This window comes from Ambystoma mexicanum, chromosome 1p (assembly GCF_040938575.1).
Source record: "Ambystoma mexicanum isolate Mex_15411 chromosome 1p, UKY_AmexF1_1, whole genome shotgun sequence".
Lineage (NCBI taxonomy): Eukaryota > Metazoa > Chordata > Amphibia > Caudata > Ambystomatidae > Ambystoma > Ambystoma mexicanum.
The window spans coordinates 282,415,851-282,440,610 of record NC_090921.1 but is presented as its reverse complement, the minus strand read 5'-3'; the positions used below and the strand labels follow the sequence as shown (position 1 = coordinate 282,440,610).

The following is a 24,760-nucleotide window of genomic DNA, read 5'->3' as shown; positions in this document are numbered from 1 at the left end:
CGTCAGAAATGTGAGGAGAGTGTGGAGTCGAAGATGACCCCAAGGTTTTTTGCCTTGCAGGAAGGAGCAGGAAGAGGGCCAAGAGAGGCCGGCCAGAGAGCTGCAGGGAAGGAGGGAGTGGGTGTGCCGATGAGTAGAATCTCAGTCTTACTGGCATTAAGGCAGAGGTCGTTGGCGGCACACCATTCCTGGATAGCAGAAAGACAATCAGAGATGAGGGAAGGAGAAGAGGAGGCCGAGGGTAGCCTGAAAATGAGCTGGGTATCATCCGCATAGCACTGAAAGTTGGGGCAGAGAGCAGCGATGCGGTGGGCAAGAAGTGCCAGATACTGGTTGAACAGCCAGGGAGAGAGGTTTGAACCCTGGGGGACACCACAGGTAGAGAAAAAGATGTCAGAGAGGAAAGACCCCAGTTGGACCTGGGAGGGTCGATTTGAGAGGAAAGAGGTCAGCCAAGCCAGAGCCTGTCCAGAGATACCCAGGTTATCACGGAGACAGTTGAGCAGGATGGTATGGTTGACAGTATCAAAGGCAGAAGAGAGATCAAGCAAGATGAGAACACAAGGAATGTTAGAGTCAAGGTTCGAGAGTAGATCCTCACGGATGTTCAGGAGAGCAGTTTCCGTGCTTCTGGCAGCTCTGAAGCCAGACTGATGGTCATGAGGGCTACCAACAGATTCAGCATGGAGATTAAGCTGGGAGATGGCCAGTTTCTCCAGGAGCTTGCCCAGGAAGGGAGTGATAGAAATTGGGCGATAGTTAGCTGGGCAGGAAGGGTCGGAAGAGGGTTTCTTAAGAAGGGGGTGCACAAGGGAGTGCTTGAGAGGGGATGGGAAGACTCCAGAGGCGAAGGAGTGGTTGCAGAAGTCAGCAAGGGCAGGAGCCAAGGAGTCGATGTGGTCCTTGATAGTTTTGGAGGAACAGGGGTGGACCTGTTTTGACGAGACTTTCATAGATCAGACTTGTCTCGAAACCTCGTCAGCAGAAAAAAGGGGAAAGGCAGAGAAGGAGAGAGGAGGGGTGGCTGCAGAGGGGCCAGAGGACGGGCAGGGAGTAGGGGGGGGGGGTGATAGGAGGAGAGTGAGGACAGGATGTTCTGAGTTTTTTTAAATGAAGTGGGAGGCCAGTGCCGTACAGAGGGCCTGGGAGGGGATAGGAGAGGTAGGTACTGCAGCAGGATTGCCCAGCCTCTTGCAGATTTTAAAGAGTTCGGCCGAGTTGTTAGATGCCGCAGTGATGCGGGCTTGGATAAGGGCTCTCTTCTTGGTGAGAACGGAGAGCCGGTATTGCCTTTGGAGCAGACAACAGGCCAGTTTGTCAGAGGATGAACATGAAGCACGCCATTTCCTCTCTGCCACCCTGCACTTGCGTTTAAGGGTGACGAGATCAGAGTCATACCAGGAGTTGCATTTGGCTTTGGGCTTCAGGCGGATTCTCATGACAGGGGCAAGGATATCAAGAGTATCAGATATAGCAGAGTGGAGAGAGGAGAGGGCTGTGTCAGGATGGGAGTCAGCCGAGGGGGGAAGCGGGGGCGAGAAGGTGGCAGCGAAAGCCTCAACTGACACACGCTTCATGGGTCGGATGACCGAACAGGAAGGTGGCAGTGATGTGGGTGGCTTTGCCAGTGGGGTAGGGAGGGTGAGGTGGGAAGAAAGGAGAAAGTGATCACTCCAGGAGAGAGGAGTGGAGAGAGGGACAGAGAGGGGAAGGTCAGAAGAGATCAGGGCATCTAGAGTGTGCCCTGTAGAATGGGTCGGGCCAGACGGGAGAATAGAGAGTGAGAGAGAGTCGCAGAGGTCGCGAAAGAGTCCAGAGGGGGGACCGGAGGCATCCTGGTGGATGTTGAAGTCTCCAAGAATGAGGAGTTGAGTGGTTGAGGGCAGGAGTGAGGAGGAGAGGTCCGCCCACTCGGAGAGGAAGGAGAAAATTTGACCAGGTGGCCGATAGATAGTAGCCACTGTGAGGGAATGGCTAGGAGAGAGAGAGAGTCGGCAGACAAGACACTCGAAAGAGGAGTAGGTCTGCGTGGGAATAGCCATGGCAGGAATCCACTCAGGGAAGATAAGGGCCACACCCCCCCCAGCACGGTTGGGCCTGGGCACGGAGCGGATCTTGTAGCCGTCAGGTAGGAGTGTGTCAAAGCTGGTGACAGAGCTGGCCGTGAACCATGTCTCAGTGAGACCGAGTACGTCAAGGTCCAGTTCCTCAAGAAGGCGGCAGATATCGGAGGAATGTTTGACGGCAGAGCGAGAGTTAAGAGTGGCAATGTGGAGAAGGTTGCCATCTTTAAAGGACTTCCGGGGAGGGGTACAGATCAGAGGTACGCCCTGCGGAGGTGAAGAAGGAGCGAGGGAGGGTAGAGGCAAGGAGGGTAGAGGCAAGGTAGCCGAGGACAGAGAAGGGGGACAGCAGGAGAGGAATGGAAGTTGATGAGGCGTGGGAAGCGTCTATCAAAGAGGTGAAGGTTGGCCTGCGGACCTTGGACCAAGATGGTCCCATTGGCGTAGACATTAATGATGGCCTTAGAGGAGTGGAAGGAGGCCAGGAGGACATCCCAACGGGTACCGCCATTAATGGGAGAAGAGGAGAAAGGAGAGAGCACAGAGACCATATGAAGGGTCTATAGGTCAGGTGAAGGCACGAAAAAGAGGATGTCAGTGAGTTTCCTTAGATGAGGCACTGGTGTAGGTGTCAGCGATAGGGAGGCCTGGGTTGGAGACCAGGATGTCCTTTTTAAACATTTTCCTACCAGTTTTAGTGAGGAGAGGAGGATAGTCAATGGAGAAGCAGTTAGAAAAAATAGGAGAGATAGAGAGCACCATGGGATAGGAGGGGGGGGGGACAGGACAAGCGCAAGCAGACAGGAAGAGAGCGACAAGCCCTGGTTTACCACAAATTCAGGACACAGTGAACACAGTAAAGCATAACAGGTACCCGGTGGAGAGGCCACCTAAGTTTGAAAATCCTGTGAGGGGAGAAAAAGTCCCTAGTTTACCACAAATTGCAGGGCAAAGTGAGGTCAGGGCACCATGCGAATGAAGTGAACAGGTGTAGGTGTGGCGTTTTACCATTCCTATACTTTTATTTTTAAAAAGAAACCATTCCAGAACGGTTTCGTTTTAAAATAAAAGTGTAGGAAGAAGTTGAAACTTGCATTTTCAGTGCGCATGTTTTGTGTTTTTTATTGTGCATGGGAGGGGGCGCGGCGATGGGGTCTGGTGATGAGGTTTTCTGACCCACAGGCCTCAACTTCATTCCCCCCCTGGGATCTGTGACCACCCCGACCCCCCATGTGCCTCTTATCTGCTTCCTGAGGTGTTTGGTTTCTCCCCCAGCCTCCACGCGGCGTGACATGAGGAACCCCGGGAGACATGCATCGGCTCCTCATCGCTCCTCAATTCCATGCCTTCAGGGGAGAGGGGCCCAGGCAGAACGCCCTGGGAGCCCTGGCCTATCCCCCAACAGTCCTCCTCACCACAGGCCTCTCCGCGGTGTTCCGATGAGACTGTTCGGGCTGTCTTCGTGGAACTCTCTTCACCAGCGGGATCACTTTCACTTTCTCGCTGGCATTCACCTTGCAGCTTTCTCTGCTTCTTGGGGCTCAATCTGCTCTGTTTTTCGCTTGGGTGGGGCGGGGGGGGGTTGCCCTGCTCATCAGGGATCCCCTAATCTGTTCCTCCATCCAGGGGTGGCCAAAGAGGGGGCTCAATCCACCTTTTGGCCAGTTAGGTCGGGAGAGACTCGCTCAGGCTGTCTTCATGAGAGCGCCCCCTGCTGGCGTTCCTATGCCAATTATTTGAATGCAAAATCTTAAAAGCCGAGAACAAAAACTGTTCAGTCTCCTTTTAAGTCCAGTTCGCCCCTTTTTCCGTTGCTCTTGGTATATTGAAACTAGCTGTGCGGATACCCATGTGCCCTTTGCTCAGCGTAGTAATAGAAAAGCTATACAAATAAAGGTATGGCAGCCCATGTTGCCTTCTAAATACCCAATAAAGGAAATATTACCGGTGGCTTTCCTTCCACTGCCCTTCTCTTTTTGCCTGGACTTGGGTGAATTTTGCAGAGCTGTGCTTCATTTGTGGCCATATTTGTTTTCCGACCATGGACAAGGACAGGCACATTCCCAGTTTCTCCCACCTTCGGATTGGCTTCCTGTGCGTAGCCTTTCTCATTTATCTGATATCACACTGTCTTCAGTGACTTGGTCCAGAACACACGTGGTCTGATTTTGCCTTTTCCAAAAGGATCTTGAACAGCACACTCCTTCGTTTATGTATAGTGCATGTTTCAGGGAAGCTGACATCGAAATTCTTAGCTGGGTGGACTATATGTGGGCCTTTACTTCAGTGTTTTGCATTTGGCAGCTATGTTCATGACCTTGATGATCTGTTTTAATGATTAATGGGGACCTGATCGTTGGCCTTAATTTCATGAGGAAACAGAGTAGGACTTACCACTTCTCTACTGGCTGACACTAAACATTTAGAAGTAGACCATTCGATTGAATATTCCTCATAGTGTCAACGTTGGCAGGTGCAAGATGCTCTGATGTGTTTCCACATCACGCGAACACAAATTAAACCGGGTTATTCTCAAGGCTTTCTTTAAGCGTTGGGACACATCCTCCGATATATGTTAATCATGAAAACACGAAATGTCAAACATCTGCATGTTGCATGAGGAAGGAGACAAACTCTTGTGTAACAACCTTATGATTCAGGACACATTTATATTACTTAAGCTGATGGAGGTCCATTCTTCTGGCACACGACATAACAAAAGAATGGGGGAAAGCCTTGCTTTTTCCCTTCAGTCATTCAACCTTGAGTGTCCAGTTGCTGAAGATTGATCTCTGCATCGCTGGGGCTTGGGCGAACCTGGATGTTTCTGCAACTGCTGCAGTCATGAGCAAAGTTGCAGTATTGTTATACTGTTTGTGAATACACAAAGACCAATGTAGCGAAGCAGTAATATTTCATTTGAAATCTTCGTTTTTTTTGTGGCTTTCTAAAGCATTTTTCGCAGTTGAACATCTTTTATTTGGTAATTTGTATAACTCATGTAGGCATGTTATTAGCCTGTAAAATTAATAAACCGGTTAATGCTTTTAGTGTCGGACCTTACACTGTTTTTCTGCTGAGCTGCTTTTTTCATTGCCAGAATTTAGCAAGAAACATGAATGCGGTATATGCCAGAGCCATTCCCCCCCCCCCTTCTGCTGAGAACAAGGGGTCCTTCATACAACATCCAGCTTCTTCTCAAAGGTAGCAACAGATTTTCTACTGAAGTAGCATATTTTTCTACCATCCCTTTTCACTTGTCCTAAGAGTTCCTCTCCTGCAGAGGGGGTGTCTTGGTGCGGGTTTACAAGTACGATTTTCTGGCTCAAGCCTACAATGCAGCGCCCCAAACTTCCAGAATAACTAAACTCCATACCTAACTCTTCTACCATCCACACATTCTCAAGTACATATAGTAAGTAGAAAGTATTGACATTATTTTCCTTTTATGCAACATGACTTTCAGTTATTTTTGTGTTTTTTTTTAGAGACCCGGGCCCCAGTGGATTTCCCCTACATTCCAAACGTAGGTGAAATGGGAAAGCTATGATTTGAGCCAAGGTTTCCTAATTTCCAGATTGCAATTTTACAGCAGGCTGCATACTACCCCTTTCCTCCTATCTCACCCCAACTTTAGTTTTAGACCAATGTAAAGAGATGGGGAAGTACACAATTGATTGTTAGAGCTGAGTCAGGTGGCCTGGCAGCGCTTCAAGAGCTAAACGTCGCGGCATGCACAAGTTCCGTACCTGGCTTCCTGCTTCACCACTCCACTAGACAGAACCCATACCAGGCGTCCTGCCTCTCCACCAGTACACATTACAATCAAGTTTAATATCATAATTATTTTGGGGGTAACACTATATTTTATAAACCCATATGCGTGAGACTTTCCCTGCATATAGTAAGTAAAATAAGGCATAGTGAGGAAAAGCGATTTGCCCAGGATCACATGTCTGGACGGCCGTGATTTGAGCCTGCTATCACAGTTTTCAGTGTATACATCAGGGGAGCCTTCACCATCTCCTATTCCAACGTTCAGTATTGGTGCACAAAAAAATTATGCTATCTGCAAAGTTATTAATCCAGGGCTACACAAGTTCACTGTTCAATAAATCTGGCTTTCAAAGCAGTCACATGATAAAGCATTGTGAAAAAATGTAAGAGAAGACCTAATTGAAACATGTTCATTAAGCAAGTATGCAACAGATGAGCTGAAAAGAGAAAAATGTCAAGTCAGTCCCTCATTTGGGTGCAGTGGTATACAGATCAGGCACAGATCTCTGCAACAGTCACTCAATTTACTGACCTACCTTCCCAGAATGGTAACTCTGTCTCATGTACCCTATTCTCCTTACCCATGACCCTCCGTTATCCTTCCCTTGCACCACATCTTTGATGCCACATTCCCTTACTTGCAATTAACTTTCAGCCCTCCATTTCCCATCTTGCTCCGTCCCTTAACTCAGCCATCCTACCGCTCACACAACCCCTTCCCTGGCCTAGATTGCTCAGTTACCATTTCCTTCTCACTGACTCTATCCCTTCCATATCCCTTGCTGACCTGTAGACGATAGATCATTTTGATTTGCCAGTCACCCTCTGCCAAACATGGCAAAAAGCTGTAACTGGGCTGTTTGCTAATTTTTGCAATTTGGTGTGCGCTGGGACAACTCAGAGCGAATCTCGCAGAGTGGCCTTTGCTTTTATTACACACAAGTTGCACTTTCTTGGAACGTTGGCCTCACCCTTGAATTTATGGAAGCAGAGGGAACTGCAAGGGTGGTTTCTGCCTGAGATCCCGTGATAGAGTGGGAGTAAGTGCAGTTTATATGTGCATTTTCAAGCAAGGTGTCATGTAAGCGTTTGTTTTTGGTCATGTGATTGTGGTGATATATTTGAGTGCATGTGTGAATGTGTAAAGTAAATGGAAGGATGTATGTGCCCATGTATCTTTTTTAAAACCTTTAAACAAATGTCTTTATTGCTTTTGTCATATAGAAAGGAACACACCGCTTTATAAATAAACAATAACAAAGTTCCCTAACCCCACCAAGTGTATCCCAACCCCCAGCATTAACATAGTCTGCTCTCAAAGCTGTCCCTTACTTCCCACCCAAATGTCTGTTTGCACTCACTTCACCTCACCTCACGGTACCAACCTGTTGCAGGTGCTGCCTATATAAAGTCATAAGTGGCACTGTACTTTCCGAAGCAAACATCTCGTGGAAAACCACCAGGGGAATCAGAATAGTCGCCCCCTCATGTCTCATATTCATCTGCATCTCCCTGCGTCCACTACTCTTTTTACCCTCACGGAGGCTTGTCGTCTGAGGGGGTAGCACAGTGATTGGTTTAGATAATTCCGAGCCAGCAAAATGTCTTCTAAATAATCTGCCATCCCTCCCTTTGCTCTCATCCAAACTGCAATTTCTGCCAGCGGCCATCGTTTTAGATCCGCCAGTCAACTCATTGCCCGCCCTGTCTTCCCAAGCTGAGGAAATGTCACCTCTTGTAGTAAGAACTATGCACCACTCCTAGAATGTACTCCCAATAGACGAACCTGGGCCGTAAATAAATAATTCCCTATCTTCATCTCAAGCAATTTACCATGCACCCCAGCCCAGAATGTCGGAATCACCGGGCAGCTCCAAAACCTCATGTATATTTTATATGTGAATATGTTGTTCATTTGTATGTGGGTCTTTTGCTGGACACGAGTGTTCTAGGCAACACGATGAAAAACGATCAGACATTTTGTATTTGTATTTGTATTTTATTACTTGTATTGCGCTCCAGACCCGTAGGTATAAGGGCGCTTTGCAGAAGAAGACTTACAGCTTAGTTACACAACATAATCATGTTATCCATTTACACAACACATCAAACTTAGAGTGACATAATATCGCACAATTACCACTCGTCTACGCAGTAGACAGGATGGTATACTTATATACAGGTTAAGTACGCATAATACAGTATCCTAGTCCTATAATACAATTTAGATAGTGTGCTACTATTACAGAGTGGTTCATAGATCGCGATGGTTAGTCAGGAGGGGAGTGACGTCAGTCATTATTTGTCAGAGTTTTTGAGCCATATTATGAAATTCTTCCAGAATTTCAAGTAAGTTTGATCCGTGTGCAGAAGCGGAGGTTGAGAATTCCAAAGTGATACTGCTTTAACCTAGAAACATTGACCCCCCCTACTCTGGATAATTTGAACCTCGGAACAGAGAGGCTGCTTGAGGTGGATGATCTAGTGTGCTTAGTGGGGATGGTTCTGATGAATCGGTCAACAAGGTACCAGGGTGCTGCATTGTTCAGGCATTTGAATGTGAGTGAGGCAACTTTAAGTTGGATTTTTTCATAAGTAGAGAGACAGTTATTTTGTTTGCTAACTTCTGATCTGTGCTCTCTTCTGGAAATATAAAGAGCTGCTCTGAAGGCGTTATTCTGGAGAATCTGGATTCTTTTTATTTATTTATTTGCATTTGTCACGCGCACTTGAAGCCCATAAGGCATCGAGGAGCTGTTACAGAGGATGAACAGACTTAAAATTTCCAGCAGGTGCCTGTGGTTTCATAGTTACACAGTAACAAACACATATGCAATACATGACTGATACAGATTGATAGTGAGGGAAGAGGCAATTTAGACAAAGAGTCTGGTTTTGATAGCCTTGCGAAAGGCTAGGTGTGACTCATTAAGTCTTACGTGAGGTGGCAGTGCGTTCCAGTGCATGGCTGCTTGGGTGGGGAAGCTGGAGCCACCAGCGCACACCTTACGTGTTGTGGGCGTGACAATCGTGTTGGCAGAGCATGCTATTAAGGGTCTAGTGGCAGTGTGCTTGGTAATTCTGTTAGTCCGGTAGGAAGGGGCGAGTTCATGAAGGCATTTGTGGGTGAGGGCAAGAGTTTTGAAGACTATTCTCTCTGACAGGGAGTCAGTGTGCTTGCCTTCTGATTTCGGAGATATGGTCTCTTCTTGCGGTGCCTGTGGCTGACCTCAATGCATTGTTTTGAACTAGCTGCAATTTGCCCGAGTTTTTGTTGGACGTCCCAACAAGAAGAGCATTGCAGTAGTCTAGCCTTGACCCGATAATTGCCCTGGCAATGGTGAGGCAGTTATGGCGGCCCAGGAAGGGCTTTGTTGCGTTGAGGATTTTGGAGTAGTAGGCTGAGGAGGCGGCAATATCATTTACCTGTCTATCCATGGACAGGTCAGAGTCCAGGTAGACTCAGAGTGTCTTCACATGGTTGGAGACCTTGATAGGAATGTTATCAATGGTGAAGGAGGCGTACTGATCTCCGAGGTTGCCCAGTGTGAAGGTTGACCCTATGAGGAGTTCAGTTTTTTCACTATTGAGGCAGAGCCAGTTCTCTGCCATCCAAGATTGGATGGTAGAATAGATAGTGTTGAGGGTATTGGTGTCTGCTAGGTAATCGCCCGTGAGTGGGATAAGTACATGTGTGTCATCCGCATTGTTGGTATATGATATGCCAAGGGAATCAAGTATGCTGAACAGGGGCCTTGTGAAGAGCTTGTAAAGCGTAGGCGTGATACAAGAACCCTAAGGGACACCGCAGGTGAGGAGGCTGGGGTTGGCTAAGGCTGAGTCAGAAAAGACTTTCATGGCCCTTTCTTGGAGAAAGGAGGTGATTCATTGACAGGCTTTGGGGGAGAAGTTGGCTTGGGTGGCTAGATGGTGGCACACACAAGGTGTTGTGGTCAACCAGTTCAAAGGCCGCGGATAGATCCAGCAGCAATAGGACAGCAGGTTTGCCTGCGTCTCTAAGATTGCCCATTTGGTTCTTTAGGTCTAGGAGGGCCATTTCGGTGCCGTGTCGTGGGCGGAATCCAGATTGCCGCAGGCCGGGGACACGGTTATCTTCCAGGAACTTTTGGACTTGCAGGTATGCTGCTTTGTCCAAATTTTTGAGCAGGAATGGTACAGTGGTGATGGGCCTGTAATTCCCAGGTTTAATGGTAGCCTTATTAGCTCCAATGTATAGTGCATTACAATAGTCCAACTTTGACAGAACAAGTGCTCTTGCCATAGTAATACAGCTGTTTTAGGTTTGCCTGCTCTGATTAGTTTACAGGTGTATGCGGTGGAAGATGCCATTGAGTTGACCCGTTTATTAAAGGTAAGGGTAGTGTCCAAGTATACACCCAGGATTTTCACATCATTGGAGGTATTGATAAGTTTGTTGTCTATGTTGAAGGAAGAGTAACTGGGTCCAAGATTTGGGGGGCATTCCCCACATAGGGGATCATTTCACAAAGGGGGTCATTGCGAGTTGGGTGTTAACAGTTTTTAGCAAATACCGTTTTTACTGTCTGGCCAATTCAGGGTTCAAAGGCGGCATTTTAAAACGACTTTCTGCCATCTATATTTTTTTACCTCCACCTAAAGGCAAAACATCCAAATTGGCCCCAATTTAAACCCGTTTTTCAATGTACAGAAGGGCAGTGCAGATTTTACAAAAGGTAAATGGTGAAAAGGGTGGGCATCTCTGCGCCCCCCCCAACCTCCTCATCACCTTACCCATATAATGTATTTAAGGGTCAGAATTGACTGTTTAAATGTACAGTAGTGGTATGCACCAGTAGTGTAAATAATGTCCACTTTCACATTACAGTTTGAAAAAGCTTGAAAAAATTGCTAAACACCTTTTTTCCAGAAAAAATACCTCCACATTTGGTAATCTCTGACTTGGACAGTTTTTCAGAAATACCATCTAGGGTAATGGAATATTTAATTTAAAATGTGTACACGCGGGCTTAGGCTCTTCTTCCTCTCTCACTATGGCGGCCTAAGTGTAGGGGTCACCCAGGCCCATCTGTAACATTGCTGAAATCAATTCCTCACCACACCTTAATAGAAGCTGTGCAGGCCTTGCAACTCTCTGCTCCTTTGAGGTGGGATGTATTCTGAAAGATTCTCTTTAAAAAAGCAATTTTTAGAAAATTGCAGCTCTGGAACAGGGAGCAACAGCCCAGCCAGCCTGGGGGACAATTGTCCCTTGCCACCCGCCCCCTTACCAACCAGTCCTACCCATAACCAGAGTTTACTGTTCCATCTGTACAAAATTCAGTTATAGGCAATCAGACCAGTTTTTTGTGGCCTGTGTAAAACAAGCCTTTAAGGACCCATCTGCAAGTTGCAGCACCTTACAGTATCTCGAGTACAAATCTCCTCCAATGGAGAACATTTATAACAGAGCAAAATCAGGTTCAACTTCATTTTTAAGACTTCGAAATAACAGCTATGTGGGCAACTTCACTTTCATTTGGCAGCGTATGTTTGCTAAATCACCCTTTGGTTGTAGGACACCACTACATCATCTGTAGTGAAAGACTGCACAGCTTTTATTCTGAAAGACAAACAGTTTCCAGTCTCATCTGTAGGCAATTGACATGCCCACACACTATGAATGTGAAAGAGACCTGGGTTAGAATTGACTGAATTAACTGTAACTGTATCCTGTTTACACTACTATGAGATAGAAAACCTGTGTCAGCAAGTGTTTTATTCAAACATATATTCTTCCGTGTTGTGAGGACGTCAGGGTAGTGATATTAAACTCATTGAATGGTTTCTGCTTTGTTGTAGGGATGTGGATGACTGCAACAGGACAGGCCATCAGTAAGTATATTTTTGATTACTTGTGCAAAAGAATCAGTAGCTGGAAAAGTGTGACTAACTTTCTTAGCCTATTTAAAACCATGGGCATGATCATACTTTCTCTTGTTAAACAGAGAGGGCCGTTCTAAACGTTCTATCATTTTAAGGACTCTGATTCCACATGTAAAGTGTTTATAGATGTATCCTTATTGAACTTGGACACAAGCTATGCCAAATTATTAAATGTTTTCCTTGATTTCCATTGAACCTCTCTTCGATCAGACGTTTCTTTGACTTTTGTGCTCCATCTAAGAATGTAAGATATCAACAATTAAAAAATAAGGTACTCATTTCAAGGATAATATATATGCCTGAATAGGCATTCTTGTTGCTATTTTATTTAATACAGATTTGTATTGATTTTCTGTTAGTATGTCATTGGCCAATCACATAGAATACATTTGATCAGTGCACATTAACAAGGGTAAAATGTCCCAAGGACTTCGCAGAAAAATCTTCCACAATTTTTAAAACACTATGGATTTCATTGGCATGTAAAGTAGCCCGTACACCTCAAGCACCATCCCATGTCCCTCCCAACTAAAGCTCCCTGCCCTCTGCTAACCTCCCTTATCCTTCGTGACTGTAAGGACCAACTTGTTGGATAAAAAAGGACCCTTGTAGGTGTATTCTTTTGAGAATGCCCATGGGGCATCTATAATCCCCCGATCAGCCTGACTGCAGGATGACACGCATTCTATATAGCTCATCTTTTCATTTTCGGCAATCCGTTATATCCATTTCTGTTTTTCATCGTGGGGCAAATGATCGAGGCGCTGCAACAACACCGAAGCCCTAATCAGTGTACATCCTGTTTTGTAAAAGATTTCTAATGGTGCCCTTGTTCCGTGTGTTCTTTCAAAGGTGCAAAGCTGCGTAAGCGTTTCCAGGAACTATGCCTGTTTATTCCTTGGCAGCACACCTCCTTGTTAACATAATGGAGGGCTAGAACAACCAGACACTGTGAAGTGCTTTGTATCTAATTTTGTATTGATAGATCCTCAATTGGCCTAGCTAGTCATAATGCTAACTGATTGTTCAACTTCAGTGGCACGTGAAGTTCTATACCAATATGGCCATCAACTCCTTTCTCCAGACATATGTGACGCCTGGCATGGAGCACCTTGTTTAAAAGTCTGGATTGCTTGTGCGGCAGCATGACTTGGACCTTCTTGCTTCCTCTACCCATTTATTTTCTTCCAGCATTTGAAACTGAATAATGTTTTCTCCTTTTTGAACGTCCTCATCCCCAATTTTGAACATCCATCTTCTAGACCCACCTGCTGATTTTCTGTACAGTTGACCACTGACTATGTGCAATGTTGGTTATATCATCATCTCAGCCTGAGCATCCGGTGCCTTAGTGAGGAATTTGTAACCGTTTTTTTTTTCATTTTCTTTTTCAACAGTCTAACCCTTTCTGTTATTTTCGTATTTGTGGCACCATCAGGATATGGCATTTGAAATCAGAAGCTTCTTAATAACTCCTTTAAATACACATTTGTTTTCATCACTGCCTTTTTTCCAAAAGCACCCCTTTTCCGGGATGTTTTTTCACCTGTGTAGTGAGAGGGCTTCAATAAATCTCCTACCTTTTGGAATGGTTTGTGCTGTGTGATTCCTTGGATGTTGTCTTTCTCCCCTAGGGGGAAGCTCCTTCCCATGAGCCCAGGGAGGTGAAGCTGCTGCCAGATAGTTCCCCTGGGGAGTGACTATTCGGGAAGACCGCAGTATGCCCAAAGCAGATCTCCACCTCCCTCAACCTTCTACTCTATACAGGGTACCATTATCCCACATCATGCTTTGCATCTCTGTAGGGTAGATGATCTGAACTCACTAAAAAGTAGTGGAACGAGGAAGAGTAGGTACTACCTATGTGAGTCGTATACAGAAACTGTGACGAAGAAGAGCACAAGTAACCCAGTTGAGGATAAGAACATCAATACTGAGTCTAGGAAGAGGTGTGGTGCAATGCAGAGTACCCCACAGAACCAACATGCTCGGCCTAGATAACTTGGAACAAATAAGTCCAAACCGATAATAAAAATGGAAGACCACCATCCTTGGCAGAAAGGGTAAACTCGAAATGAGCTGGAGAAACAGAGAAGCCGGGAGTGCAGAGTTCGATGCACTTGGCCACCGGCAGAGCAGTCACCGACAGATCCGCCATGGTTTGACTGAAGGAGGAGGCAGAGACCAGGGCAGCCAGATGACTGGGCGAACCAGCATGTGCGGAGAACTGGAAAGTGCAGCCCAAGAGCAGGGGAACGCTTTGAGGCCTTCGTAACCCCTCAAGAGACCGTGAGAAGCCAGAGTGGTGTGGAGAAGCCCACAGACAACCGGAGGTCGCCGGTAAGAACCCTGGAGAGTTCAGGGTAGCCAGAACGGTTGTGGGAAAGGTCACAAAGAAAGGGTCTGGGAGCCACACCTAATAACAAACTGCCTCCAAAGTCATCTTCATAGTCAAAGTACCTGGAAGGATAATGAACCAGGTTTCGGTATCAAGAGGAGAAAATCTCACAGCTCTGGGACCTGCACCCTTTTATGAAGAATAACCTTAGTCATCTTCATGGTCAAAATACCTGGCTGGTTATTGAACTAGGTGGCCTAAAACTGAGAAAGTCCTGGGGAAGGTAGTCCTTCCCACAGGAGTTGACATTGTAAGACAGGTCAGGGGAAAGGGAGTCATTCCCCCAGGTGTTTGTGAACATTGTGAGAAAAGCCAAGGGAAGGGAGTCATTCTCTTGCCATTGTGAGAAGCCTAAGAAAGGCCCTAGTCTTTCAGAACATTGTAAAAACTCGAATAAAGGCCAGTGGGAAGGGAGTCATTCCCTGTGGTATTGTGAACATTGCGAGAAGCCTGAGAGAGGCCAGGGGAAGGGAGTCATTCTCTTGGCACTAAGGTTTTGAGTTGCAACTTTGCTTTATTTGTGACCTGTGGCATTTTCAATCTGGAACCTTGTGTGCCTCCTTTTGAAAGAGACTGCACCTGGGGAAGGGAGTCATTCTCTCAATAAATAGTCCCTCCAGACTACTGGCATGATAGTCCACTCTACCGAAGAAGGGAACCATTCTTCTCCATTAAGAAGACTTGCCAACCTTTTAATTTAGTTAGAAGTGTAAGGGAAGGGAATAGGTTTTGGCACAGGACGGAGAACATTTGGTTACAAACATTCTGACATATGCTTAGTATTAAGTTGAGGCAGGGAACCCCTCTTATAAAGGCGCCAATTAGGGTTTTCCTTTATTTTGCTCACAAATAAGTCTTTAGCAAAAATCATGCCACACCTGTGTGTCACTCCTCCTTACACACCCTTGGAGCTGCCTCAGCACATTTTTGATGACCTTTGACCTGGAGTGTTGTCTTCACTACATAATACAGTAACCTTTTCTGAGACCCCGTAGAAAGCTACCCCCACCAAATTTGAAATGCTTGTTTTTGTAGTTACACACCTGGGCACTCTCAGGCTCTTTGTGATCAAGATAAAAACTTCTGACGTGAACTATTAACATACTGGGGCATGCTCCTACACTCAAACAGAGTTGATTTTAAGGATCGCTGCACCTCTGATGAGTTGAACATAAAGGTGTCAGGGCTATGCCTGGTTTGCATCTTATCTTCTCAGTAATCAGTGCAGTATTTACGTGGTGTGCAAAGGAGGCATGCCACTTTTTTTCTCTGCAGAATTCCGCTAAAAATGTTCTTATTCTCACCTGGTTTTGATACTTATATGTGTGAGGCTTGAAATTGGAACTGTTAACGCACATGCACTTTATCAAGCTATTTTGTTCATTTGCTAGACTTGTTTTGGTGGAGTAAAGATACTTCATACTTAGGTTTTACCTAGTGGTCCTTTTCAGACAGCTTGGCCTCAAGCACAAGGGACAGTTTGATGTAGATTCCCTCCATCATAAGGTCCTACTTAAATGACCTTTTTTTGAGGTAGGTAGTGAAACCCTATCCAGCAACTGCGGTTGTTCATTGAAATCCTCCTCCTTCCGCATCCTGCATTCCCTCTTCAGCAACTTAAACTCTGCTTCAGGACTGATGGTGGCTGGTTTGAACGACCTCACCAAAACCACCTCTATTTTAACCCATTGCCAGACTGCCTGTGCCCAGCTCGCACATCTATAAGCACCACACCTTTGATGATTGTCTGTATACTCCCTTCATTATTGTGAATTACAGGTCATCTTACACTTCCTCCAAATTGAGGGATGTCTGTGCCTGCTTTGGTCTCTGAGGAGGAGGACTTTCAAGAATGGTGAGAGAATGGTGAGAGCTGTCTGTATCGGCTAGAGTGAAGAGTGTTTAATGAATGTACACTTGGCCCGTAGATTTCATGAACGTTTCTACTTCATATTCCCCAAAAGCTGAAACATGAGCTATTGCACCAAAATACATATCAAGGCCCTCAAAATAAGACTGTGTGATAAGTGGTCTGTTGTGTTCTCCGAGTTTTGCTGGTGTGAAGTCTGACTTTGGTGTTTACTGTGGAGGTGGTGCTACAGTGGGACAAACTCTGTAACACCTTTAAAATCTCAGTAGCTGCGTAAAGCGGAAAGTGGGTCGAGAAGTGGCCTGCTGGAGGCTGAGGGAGACGAGCCTTCACAGCAGACTAGTGACACTACCTCTTCCAACAAGCTAACACCTTCAGATTTGCCTCTTTTACGCTGTGTGAGATATAGGAACTGCTAATTCGACCACTCTCAGTCTCTAATTGCGATGTCTATATATAACCTGAAAAGTAATCCTTCCTTTTTCATCTCCTTATCGATGGATCTCCCTCACAAATCTTCCATTTCCACACCCTTAAACACTATGACAGAGCCTCCGTTGATCACTACTGCAGACTCTACATTTATGACTTCTGTGACTTCATTGATTACACCAAATGGAGCTTCCACACTGGCTAGACATAAGTGAAAACAGGCTAAAATTACAGAGCTTTCCCAGCTATTAATGACTTACAGAATCCCCAGCCTGAGATTCCTATAGAGACCTTGCCTGACATCGCACAAGTGGATCTCTGACTCTTGTCATATTGGATGCATCCTTTATTCGTCTGTGCTAAGAGATGGGGGATGATGCGCTGGTGTCGGGACTCAATGAGCCAGCTATGCTGTGTGATCTCATTACGAACAAAGCACTGCCCAATGACGCCTTTCACTCAAAACCGAACCCCCATGTAGAATGTACTACTCCTGCCAACGCAATACCAATATTAAGAATGGATTCCCTTTTAAAAATTCCTCGGTTGCTGCCCTCCACTTAGTGTTTGAGCCTATTTTTACACTCTACGATAACAACAAAGACAGTCTTGCAGGGCTTTTACAAACGTTACTCGCAGTACTCAACAAAGACAAGGCTCTTTCCAACCAAGGTAAACATTGTGAAACATTGACAAGGGCCTTAGTTTTGGAAACTAAAGCTGATGGAGCCCTCAATCAGGCTATTTATCACTTGCAAAATCATTCCTCAATGGCCTCCAACCTGTTTATGACTCAATCTAATGAGATTCTGGTAAAGAACTCCAATTCGTTAGATGAGAACCTGGTTCCTGGCGACCAGTCTGGATCAAATGAGCGCCTGCCTCTAAGAGGGGCGTAAAACAAAAAGAAGAGATTGCTGTTCTCAAGAAAAAAAAATCTTAAAAATCTTACTAATTCTAAGGGAAGTAGGAATACATCTTCACAAACATTCTTGAGATCTCTTTTTATTGAATGAGGAGATAATTCACCTGAATACCCCAGTCTTAAATACCATCTTGGAGGAAGAAACAATTTTCTTCAGCATGGGGTTTGGCATGGATTCACATGCTCATGAATATCCCCTATGGTTGGGCTGGGAATCCTCGGTAAAAGAAAAACGTTTCACTTTCACTTAAAAACTGTATTTCTACTCTAAAAACCGATCACTGTCCTGTGGGTCATACTGCCCCCATCCAATGACGGTCCTCTCCCTAAACCCCTCTTCTAGCTGCCATCTTCATATTTTTACCACATGCTTCAGTGTTGGGGGTCATCGAGTTTGCTCTCCAAGCTATTTCTATGTTTGTGTCTTTTCGACGGAAGTAGTTCTGTTTTTGTTTCAAAGAAACCCATGTGCTCTTTTCTTCATCTGCCAACAGTGGGGACCTACAAGATTCTTTAAGACCTCTTGAGCCTACTTTGTGCCCTCTGACCATGACGGAAGAGGAGGGAAGGGCTCTCTTCAGGCCCTGCACAAAATACAGGCTACAGAATGTATTTGTGGAGGACAAGCACCTGCAATGCCTCTACTGCCTTCATCCAGACCTCAATGAGGTAGAGAGTGAGATGTGCCTTGATTTCTCCAAGAAAATAATGAAGGACAGGCGTAGTAGGCTGGCAGCATGGCTTAACGTCAAGGCCTCTGACCCGTGCTCCAAGCAGGGTCATGCCTCACCCAGGACTGACCGATTCGAGGAGCGGTCTTGTAAGTCCTTTGAGGGCATCTCATCCGTGGGGGCCCAAGATAAGGCCAAGAGCTGCAAGTCCGAGTCCACCGGGTTTGACGCAGAAGCGCGTCCCAAAGTGGAAAGGGCGCAATCAGCATTACCTTCCACCTCCATTGCCATCCTACCATCAAGCACCTCTTAAAAGAGGAAGTCTTCTACCCCGGCTAAACTACGTGAGAAATCGGAGAAGCCGCAGATGCAGGAGAAGAAGGCCACGCAGCCCAAGCATGCTCAACCGGCACATGCTAAGACCTTGTCGGCGACTCCGTCGACGACTACTACTACCACGACAGCTACGGGCATTGATCCTATGAAGGTAGCTGCCATGGCTCAAAGTGTCCCTGCCCCCAAGGTGCGACATTGCCGCAGTGACTTTGGCAAAGTCTACAGGCACGCCAGAAGGGGTAAAACCGGCCCAGGCCCCCGGTTCAAGAACCTCAGGGGGGCGGGGGGAAAGGTAGGGCGAGGAGGCCCCGAAACAGCCTAAACCATGGAGGTCTCGTCCACGGATGATCAAGAGTCCTTACATACGGTCCAAAAGGACATTAAATAATAGGACGACGACGGCGCAGGGCCTAGTTTTCCTTTTCTGCCTTCTCAGCAAAGGGACATTTCCTTGGATATTCTGTCGACTCTACACACCTTGTTGTGCGAGATCCAGATGAGGATGGCTCTGGTACCTGTGGTCCCCCAGGTACCCTATCAGCCTCCAGCAAAGAAGTGGGGTGGATGATGACTAAGACATTGTCGCAGCGGACAGTGAATCGCCACATATGGATGCTCCACAAAGGGTGTCCCACCTAGGTGAGGTGGGGTCGTTCCACTCCATGATCACCAGGGCCTCCGAGCTATTCCAGCTGGTGCCCGAGGAAACCAAGAAGGAGGGCTTCTTGTATCAAAGGCGCGAGGCCAAGAGTAAGATGTTCATGGCAGTGCATTTTCCTGGACGAAGCTTGGGCGGAGGGCCTGGCCCTCATGAAGCACCTTTGCATGGCTCCAGCCAAACTGGAACGGGTGGCCAACCCATCCTCGTCGTCTTAGGTCCCCCCAGACAGCGAGAGGAAAAGGATGGACTCCATGGAAAAGGTTATTTCCACCGCAGTGTCCACTATCAAGGCAGCCAACGCACTGGCGATCGTGGCCTGGTACGACAGGGAATTGTGGCACAAGCTGGGACCGTTTCTGGAGTTCCTCCCCTACGATAAGAAGATGGAGGCAATCGCTCTCTTCCAGGAAGGGGAAGTGGCGTCTGTTCACGCCATCACAGTGGCATTGGACGTCGCCGACACGTAGTTCTGGCAAATGGGGAACATTGTCTGCCTTCGTCGACAATTGTTGGATGAAAGTCACGAATTTCCATCAGGATGTCCAAGCGAAGGTGCTGGACATGCCCTTCGACGTAGAAAATCTGTTTGGGAAGGTCGTCAACGAGTCCCTACAAGCCACTAAGACTGTTACAAGATGGCCTGTTCCCTGGGCACTCTCCAGCAGAACAGCTCATCTTTTCGCTCCTCAGGGGCAAAGTCGAGCTGGTCTTCAAAGGGGTTCTCCACGTCATACCGACAGCCTTCCAGATCCTCCATGCAAGAAGCCTATATAGGCCGTTCCCAGGTCTACGGTAGCAGAGGACAGATTGCCCGCAGGGCAGGCCGCCAGTGCCAAAGCAATCCTGAACCGTCCGGGACATTGTGTCCCCCAAGCGTGCACCTAGGAGGGTGACTGATGAAGTTTCCCCAGCGATGGAGAAAGCTCACCACCAACAGATGGGTGCTGGGCGCTTTCACCCAAGCACACACTTTGGAGTTTCAATGCAGGTGTCCGTGGATCCCTCCGTTTACCCGTCGGGAGCAGAACATGCCTCAGCTTCTGCAAGAGGTACGACACATGCTGTGAAAAGAAGGGGCGATAAAGCTAGTTCTCCAGTGGTCCCAGAGTCTATTCCAGATACTTTTTAGTAGGAAAGAAGACCGGGGCCAGGAGGCCCATCCTAGACCTACGACGTCTGAACAAATACCTAAAGTCTCAAAAGTTCAAGATGGTCAGGTAGCAACACGTTCTCGGTCAACTGGAAAAAAGAGACCTCTTGATGTTGTTGGACCTGGAGGATGCCTACTTCCACGTCTCCATTCACAAGAAACATCGGGAATGTCTACATTTCCTGGTGCAGGGACAGCACTACCAGTTCAAGGCTCTACCTTTCGGCTTGAAGTCGGCCCCAGAGTGTTCACGAAAATGCGTAGCACCAGTGACGGCCCATCTCTGTTTACAGGGCATACACATACCTGGACGAGTGGCTGATTCGCTCATGGGAGCTGGCCGACTGACATACAGAGACGTCCGTCAGGCTACTGACGGATCTGGGATTCTCCATCAACTATCCTAATTAACGCCATCACAGAACGCGATGTTCCTAGGCACCAGATTAAATATGGTGTTTTACCTCGCGTCACCCTCGGAGGAGAGGCTAGCAACCATTCAAGGAAAGGTGCAACGGCTGTCGCCGACGAAGACGGCCACAGTGAGGCCATCAAGTCGTTATTGGGCATGATGTCGTCCTGCAACTACCTCGTCCGTCTATGCAACACCTACAGGATTTCCTGGACTCTCGCTGAATACTGGTGTGCGAAATCTATACGGACAAGATCTCTTCCAACAAAGAGTTTTGTTGGGCGATAGGATGGTGGGGAGTCTGCTCCAACATCGCCCAAGGCACTGGATTTCTCACCATGGACGCATCCCTGGAAGTTTAGGGAGCGCACACCGGACGTCTGCACGCCAGACAAACACTTGTGTATGGGTGCGATATAAAGAAAATATCATAAAATATCATACCAGAGGCCTGTGGCTGCCGCAGGAGAAAGATCTTCATATCAACGTCCTGGAGCTACGGGCAGTGTTCTGGGCCCTCAAGTCGTTCTTACCGTCTCTGAAAGGCAAGGTGGTGAGGATCTTCACGGACAACACCACCACCATGTTCTATATCAGGAAGCAAGGGGTCACTCAATCTCCGGGGCTCTCCAAAGAAGCGCATGTGGTGTGGTGTTGGCCCGCCAGACAGGGGATGTTCCTCGTCCCTCTCCACCGAGTTGGAGTCAAGAACACCATTGCAGACTCCCTCAGCAGAGAACTGCACTTCTGCCACAAGTGGGAGCTTCGTCAGGATCAGGTCGACTGCCTATTCGTAAATGGGACAGTCCCCAGATCGAACTCCAAGTGCCAGAAGTTTGCCAGCAGATTCCACCAGCCGAGGAGCCTGGGGAACGTGCTCTCCTTCCTGTGGGATGGGTTGTTCCTGTATGCATTTCCTCCGTTCCCTCTCCTGCTGCCAGTCATCCACACACTCAATGTCCATGTAAGATGATGCCCATCACCACAGTGTGGCTGAGGCAGTTTTGGTGTCAAGACCTTCTCAGCTTGTCAGCGTCGCCTCCGGTCAAGCTGCCAGTGGTTCTGGATCTTCTCACCAGAAAAGGCGGTGCAATCTTTCACGACCCAGGATCGCTGAACCTGAGGGCTTGGATCCTGCAGTCCTAGAGTTTGGAGAATATGCGTTGCCTGCGCACTGCAGGGAGGTCCTTGCCAAGTCCAGGGCATCGTTGACCTTGAAGTGCTATGGTCACAAGTGGAAGCATTTCGCTACATGGTGCCCGTCTCAGAAGATTACCCCTCTGAGGGTCACAGCCCCACAGATACTTCCATTCTTGCTATCCTTGGCCAAGGAGGTACTGGCACACGCCTCTGTCAAGGTACATCTGGCGGCTATCTCCTGCTACACTAGGTATCTAGGAAGATCTTCACTTTGGTCACACCGACTGAAAAATAGCTCAGAGAACTTTTCTTTCCGCCGGTGAAGGCCACGATGTGGGAACTCAACGGGGTTCTGATGAACTCATGGGGGACCCCTTCGAGCGTATGCATCAGGCCCCACTCAAGTTTCTTTCTTGGAAAACAGCTTTCCTTGTGGCCATCACCTCTGCCAGAAGGGTAGGTGAGATCCAGACCTTATCTGCAAGCAACCGTACCGGACTTTCCACTCACCCCTCTTTCATGCCCGAAGGTTCAGTCGGAATTCCACCTCAACGAGCCTTTGGTGTTACCTGTTTATTTCCTGAAAACTTTGTCGCCGGCCGAAAGGGCCTTATAGTCTCTGGACGTTGTTTCCTAAAGTTCTATGCGACATGCACAAAGAGTTTTCTGAAGACTTCACTACTTTTTGTGAACTTTGGTCCTGTGAACCATGGGAAGGCCTTGTCCAAGGCTTCCATTTCAAGGTGACTCTTCGGCTGCATAACACACTGTCATCGGTTGGTGAACTGACCGGTGCCCGGCCGTCCGAGAGCCCACTCCACCAGAGCGATCGTTGCAGCGTTCATGTCTAGTGTGCCCCTGCTGGACATCGGCAGGGCTACTGCACGGAGGTCGCGCACACCTTCACGAAGTTCTACTGCGTCGACAGGGATTCCAGGGAGGAGTCTGGAGCTAAGCAGTGCTACGCAACCTGTTCACTTGAGGTGAGCCTGTTCCGGAGGTAAGAATTAATTGCTTCTGTTGAGCATTGTCACCTCCCGTGGTTGTGTGATGTTGTACTGCTATGTATTAATTATTCATGAGCATGTTGGAGAACGTTTAAGTTACTTAGATGTAACTATTGTTCTCCAGCATGTCATTGATTCACATGCAAACCCTCCCCCGACCCTTCTTCGGCTCTTCTTGGTCATACTGCCACTTTACGTGTTTACCAAATCTGAAGATGGCTGGGGCCAGTATGACCCAGTGGACAGTGATTGGTTTAGAGGAGAATTACAGTTTTTAAGTGAAAGGGAAACGTTTTTACCAAGGATTCCCTGCCTGACTGCGAATATTCATGAGCATGTGAATCCATGCCAGACCCATGCCAGAGAACAATAGTTACAGGTAAGTAACTTAAACCTTACTCCCACAAGCAAAACAAAAAGGTCTAAAAAGAAGAAAGACCCCAGTAAAGCAACACAGGTCAGAATTACAACCATGTTGACCTGAAATATTGCCAACCAGAGCAAAGTCACCTGAGCTAGTCTCATGAATGACTGCAATACACCTCACAGGCAAGATGAATTGGCTATCTCAAATTCAATCTCCCAGAATTTTACTAACTCGTGTATGGTGGCTGCATTGGGTAACACGATCCAAGATAACCATGCTGTGGCCCATACATGGTTAAGCCAAGCCAGTGAATCAATGGATTATGATCCTGCATTGTTGGTTTTGAAAATATAACTCAATTTAATGGTTTTCTTCAACTTAACTGCTCCATATTGCTTGCGCTATTTGGAGTTATTCCATCTCCGAGAGCTCTCCACTCAGGAGACATCAACCTAGTGGCAATTCCAGATTTGGGCAGTAATAAGCTTGACGCTTATTTCTGTTCCCGTCTAGTAGCAAAACAGGTGTGAAACAAATCTGATGCTATTAGATCTGTGGGATTCGATGTTCTCCATTTTAGAGATCGGGAGAACATTGACAACCACTAAGGATGATTTAAACAAGATCATGTCTACCAAACTATTTGATGGCCATGTTAAGAAGAAATATACAGCTACATCTATCGTCAATTCTCTACTCGGTTATCCCAAGTTAGTAAGGCAACAACAGATTGATCGTGGCTCCTAAAGGCGATCTTCCAGAACCTCTCGCCCAACGGTGCCCATTCTCATCTTTAACAACAACAAACAGATTAAATTCCTTTCTTGAAACTGCTGTGACTTGAATAACCTCTCTGTTCTGACCAACTGTGGACCTTTGGTATGGGACTGCGACATCTACATGTTCCAAGAAACAATGCTCTCCTCTGACTTGTCTGTAAGTGGCGGTTCTTCCATCCAGAAAGCAGGGAATATACACACTATTCGGCAGTACACAGGGGATACTCTAGAATTAACATGATCCTAGTGTCTTCCACCCTGATCCCCTATGTCAAGAAAATAGAAATCGGGGTCCAATATCTCTCAGATCACGCCCCAGTGGTAACCTGCATAGAACTGCAGAAAATAACGAATAGGCCCCGCCCACAATGGAGGCTAAATGAAACAATCCTGAGGGACATAGCGCTTAGGGCACATATGGAGGAAGTCATAAGTAATTATTTTACATACACCGGGGGGGGGGGGGAGCGAGCAAATTCTTGGCAGCCAAATTACGCAAACAGAAGGCGCATAACCACATTACCCGGTTAAGAAATAGTAGTGGGGAATTGCAAACGGGAGATAATGAGAAACTAGAAACGATGGTCCACTTTTACAAAAACCTGATGTCTAGTGGGAACCTGAACGCGACAGAACAACTGCCCTACTTGTCGACCATAAAACTGCCACAGATTTCCAAACAGCAAAAAGAACAATTAGGAGCCCCTTTCACAACACAAGAAGTGGGTGACGTGATAGCAGCGCTTCCTAGGGGAAAGGCACCCGTCCCAGATGGTTTAGGGAATGGGTTCTACAAAGTATTCCTGACGCAGCTGACAACCCCCTTACTCGCCTCTTCAACCTAATT

General features: G+C 47.0%; 1 protein-coding gene across 6 annotated transcripts in view; it reads left to right on the top strand.

The window, feature by feature from the left end:
* DAZAP1 (DAZ associated protein 1) overlaps nucleotides 1-24,760 on the top strand; it is a 1,852,448-nt gene that overhangs the window by 1,350,286 nt on the left and 477,402 nt on the right. For all 6 annotated transcript variants that reach the window (XM_069646753.1, XM_069646749.1, XM_069646751.1 and 3 more), the window contains one exon: nucleotides 11,682-11,714. In XM_069646753.1, the coding sequence (XP_069502854.1) occupies nucleotides 11,682-11,714 (33 nt within the window). The remainder of the gene's footprint in view (nucleotides 1-11,681; nucleotides 11,715-24,760) is intronic.